The sequence below is a fragment of the Cydia fagiglandana genome, chromosome 1, assembly GCF_963556715.1.
Source record: "Cydia fagiglandana chromosome 1, ilCydFagi1.1, whole genome shotgun sequence".
Lineage (NCBI taxonomy): Eukaryota > Metazoa > Arthropoda > Insecta > Lepidoptera > Tortricidae > Cydia > Cydia fagiglandana.
The window spans coordinates 3627866-3635982 of NC_085932.1; the positions used below are offsets into that span (position 1 = coordinate 3627866).

The following is an 8117-nucleotide window of genomic DNA, read 5'->3' on the forward strand; positions in this document are numbered from 1 at the left end:
TCATTACGATAATTTTGACACTAATACGATAATACACTTCCGCTCACCTCAACCTTGAGTACAAAATAGGTACTGTACAAAAGCTGGATGACTGCGTAATAAATGGCTAATCGAACTGCTATTTTAGTATCTAGGCTATAAAAACAGTTTAGCACAATGTACCTATTCAAAGCATTTCTTATGTAAATGTTGAACCTACGGCAAATGTGATTCACATGTCACATCACAACAAGTAAATACATCTACGCAGATGTCCTTATTAATGAGAAATGACCGCATACACTTAGCCCCGGTGCTCATTGTTCTTCGACTCACACAATTTATCCAATTCACAGCCAATAAGTTTTTCCTGTTACTCACTTCTTAGTACTGACAGCATTGACTATCGGCCAACCTTATTTCTTCGTGATAAGGTTTAAACATGGTCATTAACAATGGTAGTATATACGCACGAATGTAAACAGGGCAGGGCAAGCGGGTTGCGATACCAAGCCAGTCCGGCGCTGACCAGCGAAGCTACCAGTTAATTTATAATTTATAAACATTAACTATTCATAATGAAGATCGCCTTAGTAGTTTTTGTAGTCGCCCTGTCGGCCATTTACGTGGAAAGCAAGGATCTCATAGTGGGCACCAGTTTTAACAACAGATTGCTGTGGCAGGAGAAAGCTGAATATAATGCCATCCCGCTTAAGAAGAGAGTTAAGGAGGTGTTTTTCTCTGATCCGGGACAACAGATAATTAAGGTATATTTTTGTTTGTTTTGTGGGTTTAATGTGGTTGAATATTCTGTGTTTTTACCAGGATGGTAGAAACCTGGCTAAAATGCTGGCTTAGAATACGCGGGGTACGTTTAAGTACCCTAAGTTTAACGACTAAAAGCTGTTGGTATCTGTTTATTTATTATTGTTTTTTTTTTGTTTTATTGATACAAACATAGATAATTCGCCTACAGTTGTTTAGTAGCTTGCTAAGTTTTTATTTCAATCGTATGTTTTTCTTTATGTTACGTTTTTTGAATGACATGTACCTACGTATCTCTTGTCACCATTCAGATTTAACAAATACTGCCTACACTAGGTTATCATAGCTTGATAATTTTCAACATGTTTCTTACAAACAATATCATGCTGTTACTGTCATGAATAAGTAGTAAGTACCTACGTTCATGATAACTATTAGTAGGTACTTAAGTTATAAATAAGAAATAGTCTTGTTATAATTCGAATAATAACGCGTATGTAGGTACATACCTTTGATAGCAGTTAGATAAGGCCCTATAAATCGGGTCACGTTGTGTAAAATTTAGGTAGGTACTCGTACATACATATAAAGTAATCCGTTTCCTTCACTTTTTAATTACCTTTAACAACGCTAACTGCCGACTGCCTATTTAGTACCTATTATGACTCAATCATTTACTGATAAATTCCGGCCCAATACGCGTTCCACCACACTTAATGGAGGCCTTGGAGGGTTTCGTTCTTACATACAATAATATAATTATGAGTAAGTAAATACTTCCAAAATGGCCTCCTTTCCACCATACACACATACATATAGTCCTATACTATACCTACGTCCTTGTATATTTTTTTTATAGAAAGGCCGTTGGCGGTGTACCACCCAACAACTATGTTCAAAATATGACGGAAGCACATTTTTGCCAATCTAAGGAACCCTAAAAGTAAATAAGACTACAGGCCTATTTAGTTTATATATAATAATAACTATGACAATACATAGATAAGGTTCTGACGCACCTCGATTGTTGAATAGGTAACTCCCCTACATGGCCTACATTAGGGGTAGGTGGTTTCCTGTTTATTATACGCGTTTATGTAACTTTTTGTGATGATAATTATGTTAGTAGTTACACCGTCATACACAAAGCAACAGTAAATACAATACATAGTACCTATAAATATATGAACAGTGTTATTTTTATATTATGAGTAGATTATGAGTATGAGTATAAGTACAGTCAGCTGCAGAGAAAAGGTACCACCCCTGCATACAAACTTCTCTATGTAGCGGTGGTACCTTTTCTCTTCAGCTGACTGTACCTATGCTTACTTTCAACATGAAATACATATCAATTGTGATTGGAACTTTATATACGAAGATAGCGATTATATACGATCGATAAAATGCAAAAGACGTGTTTTTCTGAAGATATATTATTTTTACAAAAAAGAAAAATGTAATTATGTATCAAAATATAATTTAATATTTACCATTCTTAATCTTTCGTATGTCTGTGCATGGCGGTTTCAAATCGTGGGTTCGAATGAAAAAAAAATTAAAATATTGATTTCAGCCACCAGGTATCCATATTTTTGCCTAGTAGGATATATAGTAGGTAAGAAAGAAAAACAAAAATGTGTCAAAACCTCGATCGTGCCCTACCTATACAGCCAAAAAATCTTTCAAAAAAAAATTAAAAATTGATCAGTTCCTTATCATGAAAACGTAAGAATACCTACATTTCTTTACATCTGCGAAGAAATTCAAAGTACAATCTGAATGCACTATTTACCAAAGCAAATTGATTGCGCTGCTCTGTTTCTAAAGCAAAAATCATTTATTCCTTATCTTCATTTCAGCTACAAATCTTGTTTTGTCTGGACTCGTATTTTAACGACGCCCGAGATCTGATACACTTGATTGACGTACAATAAATATTTTTCACCATTTCGGAATTCCTTTATGATTAAATTGAATGATCGGAAAACCGTAGGTAACGATTGCTTGAAAATAATTAATGCGGATAAAATTCAATTTATTTCGTGAAACTGTGATCTTGTTATACATTATCAATTTATCAGTTCCGTGAACTGGGAAGTATTTACCCTGGTTCAGTGAATTACTCTTACGAGTACGAACATATTTTTTTTTTTAGTTTGACTCACATTTTAAATATACATATTTATGATTTCTAATCTGTTGCAGTATTAGAAGTTCGTATCTTAGGTAACTGGGGGTCTTGTATTTCAAAAATTAGCATTTCGCCGTTTTGCACCGATGTTCGAGTGACGAAATCGAGCGATCGAAAATCGCCCCCCTGGTCGTTTTGAAGTGAAGACTTTTGTTTCTAAAATCGTGCAAAAGGCATTTACACTAAAAATTCATACATTCGGTTTATGACTTCAATGAGATACGAGTACAATACATTAGATTAGACGACTAAAAGGATCCAATTTTATATTTGTACTTAAGTTTTGATAATTTTCGTGTACATCTGTGTATATCTGTGTTTTCATATCTGCAAAACACGTGAAAATGTTGATTACCTACCCACAGTGGCAACAACAGTATAAAACTAATACAAAAAGTGGTAAATTAATAATTGAAAGATAAAACACCGTCATTATATTCAAGCAGGCAGTTTTAGGTTCCCATTAATAGTTATAACAACGTTTACATTGAAATGAGGTCGTCGTATTTTAAATAATGATTATCTTTTGTGGTCTCGTTTATTGGTTATTGAGCGGTTAAAATATTAATAATGGGTTCGTGTTCTATTTATCGTTATCACGTGGAGTTCACACCTCGAAATGTCATTGTGAATATGTACTTTGTAAAAAAAGTCTTTATTCGTAATTTATAATGACGTTAAAGTCAATAATTCAATATGCTACCTCACCCTTCCCCTCCATTCCCGTAAAACGTACATATATTTTATATCAATATATTACTTTTTTATATATTACTAAAATATAACATAGCCTAAAAACAAAAATGAATACAGATAAATGCTGTATTATAAACGTACCTACGTATTTAGTCTCGTTGTAATTGTCTTGAGATCTCAATGCTCTACTGCCGTATTCGAACTTCAAGATATTCACAAGAGACGACACGTACTAAAGATACGTTATAGTTTAGATATCAACTAGTTCTCTTTTGCAGCGCAATTCGGGCAACCAATGTCACTTTTACGTTAGATAGAGTGATATCTATTAGATGTGAATTGGATTTCTAAGTCATATCCTGTGGAAATCGTTCAAGAGTATATCCAGAGTCGTAGAACTTAAACATATCGTTATCGTATCCTGGTGATATCTAAATGATGTCTAATAGGTGTCTATTTCAAAATCCGAATCGGGCCCCTATGTGGCTATAAATGATTTAAATGGCTTTTTTTTTGGGAAATCGGGATTTAGTATTTGAAGTCTTCTTTCTCCTTCCCTCATTGCTGAGGTTCGCTTTTTGTCTCCATTTTGTGCGGCCATCATTAGCCATGTAGACTGCACGGTGCAGACTGCCGCCAGTTTTCAGTTTATATGTTTTTTTTTGTAATAGTTATAATATGAAAAAATGTTTGATAAAAGAATTTGAGTTGTTCCCAAAAATGTAAATAAAAGATTATTAATAATGCAAAATAATTTATTTATAGTATTTATACAAAAGGTTAATGGTACATAAAATCATACAAATATAACTTAATTATATCTAAATATTAAAATATTTTAATCTAAATGACTTGCGCGAGTAGTAAAACTAATTATTTAATCTTATAAAAAATAATTTATTGACCCAAAAAAACATAATAATAACAGCACAGGTACCTTTAGATCCACAGCGCAAGCTTCGTCATCTAATTAATAAATATAATCAATTAATTATTTAATTAGATTAATATATTGATTCCAGGGTATCATCGCTCGCGACCTTGACCACACGGAGGCGATACCCAGCGTGACGGCGGGTGGCGTCGGCTTCTCGTATGCCAACATCCGACTCAAGTCCGAGCGCGGCTCCGGACTCAACTACCAGATCGAGATCTACGTCTAACACGAGATATCTACGGCACACACGAGATCCTTACACGGTCAACTATGAAACACTCATAGACTTGTTTGTATCCAAAGAGACTTTTTATCCATTAATTCTGATTTAGAATCTTTTATTCAATTAAAAATCCTTATAACGATTTTATTAACGAGTGTAAAAGGAAACAAAAATTTAGGCCAAATTCTCCATTAAAATAAACGTAAAACACACAGTTATATTCTGTTTGTATTCGTAAATACTGTAAATCCCATCCGTTTCTCTTCCAATTCTCGTACGCCAATATCCGACTGAAGTCCAAGCGCGGCTCCGGACTCAACTACCAGATCGAGATCTACGTCTAACACGAGATAATATCTACGCCACATACGAGATCCGAATACGGTTAACTACGAAACACTCACTGTTTGTATTCAAAGAGACTTTTTATCCATTAATTCTGATTTAGAATCTTTTATTCTATTAAAAATCCTTATAACGATTTTATTAACGAGTGTAAAAGGAAACAAAAATGTAGGCCAAATTCTCCATTAAAATAAACATAAAACACACAGTTGTATTCTGTTTGTATTCATAAATACTGTAAATCCCATCCGTTTCTCTTCCAATTCTCGTACGCCAATATCCGACTGATGTCCAAGCGCGGCTCCGGACTCAACTACCAGATCGAGATCTACGTCTAACACGAGATAATATCTACGCCACATACGAGATCCGAATACGGTTAACTATGAAACACTCACTGTTTGTATCCAAAGAGACTTTTTATCCATTAATTCTGATTTAGAATCTTTTATTCTATTATAAATCCTCTTATAACGATTTTATTAACGAGTGTAATAACTGTAAAAGTTAGGTAACAAAAATTCAGGCCAAAAAATTGCTGTGAGCAAATATAATGCTCCAGTAAAATAAACGTAAAATACAGTCATATTCTGTTTGATTTGGTAAATGTAAATCCCATCCGTTTATCTTCCATATTTTGAGCGGGATTCGAGTTATATCCTTAGTAGATAGTCAATAGTAATTAAACTAGGTCACTTTGTATACAATTTGTAATGTAATATCACTCGTTACCAGATCGAGATCTACGCCTAACACGAGATTAGGTACCTACTTGAATGTCCATGTAAAATTTCATGTCAAGGTACGTATTTCAGAATGTTGTTTTAAAATGAGAAAGCATTTTATTGTATGGCGGCAGCTAGGTTTTGTATTGTGACTTTTAAGAGCCAACAGGAGTGGTCATTTCTCAATAAAAACGTACTCGACTATTTCCTCCGTGGGTTTTGATGCTAGAGCAATGATTTTTTCAATACAGATTAATATTGTCAATATCTGTGTCGGACCGTTTTGCTTTATTTCATATTTTTGTTTTTTAAGGCTCTAGCCCTTCAAAAATGGCCAAAATGACCTAATTGACTATGTCGCAATGAGAGGCGTAGTATTCAAAACTGATATCAATTAGCCAAAAAAGCAAAACGGTCCGACACAGATAATTTCATAATCAATATAATCATTTAGATTTTCAAGTTTGGTTACGATTGGTTAAATTTTGGAGGAGGAATCAGTCAAGTACGAAACCCTCGATTTTTGAGATTTTTACGCAGGATTTTTTGCCTTGTCCTTATCGCACTAGTTTTAGGAGCCGCTTCCGTTAGCGAGACGGGTATATTTATCTAAAATATTTAAAATCAGCTCCTGTTTCGTCTTAACTAAGTAATGCTTGATGATTTTGTGATCCTTTACGGCAGCCACCAGTTTGACATTGACATATTCGCGAGTGTGTATTGACATGTTCTATGCATCTCGCCCGTACTCGCATATCAAAGTGCAACTAGTGCGAGCGAGAAAGAGAGAAAGTAAGTTACGCAAACGTTAGCGAATATAGTGTTGTCACGCTTAGTTGGAAAAGTCTATTCAGATACTGCAATTCGAAACCAAATTATTCATTACAATAAAAGGAAAATAAACTTCTATTCCATTTAAAGTCTTCTTCTATGGTCGGGATGTTTTATTCATGCTCCCGATGGCGCAGAGGAATCTAAATGAACATTCAACTAAACTAGCTCGTCGCCAGTTAAAAATACAAAAAACTGGGAGTGTCGGCGCGCACATTGTCGCAAACTGGAGCAAACTGGTTCGGGTTTATTTGACGTTTTTACTTTTCACCGAGATAATGCTGTAATGATAGAATGTTCTGTTTAATACCGACATTTTCTTTTATTCCATATTACTGCAATGCCGTGTAAACATAATTGTATTTAATAAATACATTACTCGCAGCAATCACTCGAGGCAAAGAATAGTTATTTGTTTTACAAAAGTTTTTTGTGGAAAAGTTGTTGTTAATCCGCTCCAGTGCTATTTCGACACCCGAGCAACCAAAATAATCTATGGAGAAGATTCCATAATTGAACCACGAGCGTAGCGAGTGGTTCGAAAAGTGGAATCTTGAGCGTTGCGAGGGTTTTAAGGCACGCGGTGAGGGTGAGGGGGAGAAGAAAATTTGCATCAGATTACTTTGCCCCACTTTGGATAAAATGCAACTTTTCATCAGTTTTTGAACAATCAAGAGAGCCTTTCCAGCTAGTGTGGTGAAAATATATAGGTTAGCTTAGAGGGCTCACTTTATACATTAGTTTCCTGACTTACTAAAAAATAAGTTGTATGGGAGGGATGGTAAAATAACAGTTTTGAATGATTCACGGTTACTTTCTCTAGACTTATATCGACCGTGATAACAATACAAAAGGTAATCAAGGTTGATATAAGGTTAGTGGTATAGTAAAATAAGCTTAAAGCTCGCTTAAAACTGAATACTAATTAATCTTAAATTTTATTAGAAATACGTTTTCGCAAAGCACGCTTAAAACTTATTATAAAGGTTTTATCTAGTGAGCATTATATTTATAATTTATGAAGAGCGTCCAAATAATAGCAAATCAACATTAAGATTTTTTTGAAACTAAAGTTAATCCCGCTTTTTGTCTTATTGTATTATTTTGTTTCCCAATCCGCATTGAGCTAGCGTGGGGACTATAGCCCAAGCCCTATCGCGCATGAGAGGAGGCCCGTGCTCAGCAGTGGGACGTATATAGGCTGAAATGATGATGATGATTATTATTTTGTTTCGCTTTTGTTTGCATAACAGCGCAAACCTTTTACCCAATTAAATGTAAATAAATAGTTTTATACGAAAATGTTGTTCGATTTTTGTTTTTGCGATAACTGTTTGGTAGGCTTTTTATTTCATTGGTTACAAAAAAGCGCGAAAATACAGAAATGATTATTTTACCTTTTTACACAAAACAAGCACCGGC

General features: G+C 34.5%; 1 protein-coding gene across 1 annotated transcript; it reads left to right on the forward strand.

The window, feature by feature from the left end:
* Positions 1-479: 479 nt before the first annotated feature.
* Positions 480-5012, forward strand: LOC134677702 (uncharacterized). Its single transcript, XM_063536190.1, has 2 exons — positions 480-746; positions 4657-5012. The coding sequence occupies exons 1-2, from the start codon at positions 558-560 to the stop codon at positions 4795-4797; spliced, it is 330 nt and encodes a 109-aa protein (XP_063392260.1). The 5' UTR covers positions 480-557; the 3' UTR covers positions 4798-5012.
* The last annotated feature ends 3105 nt before the right edge of the window (positions 5013-8117 follow it).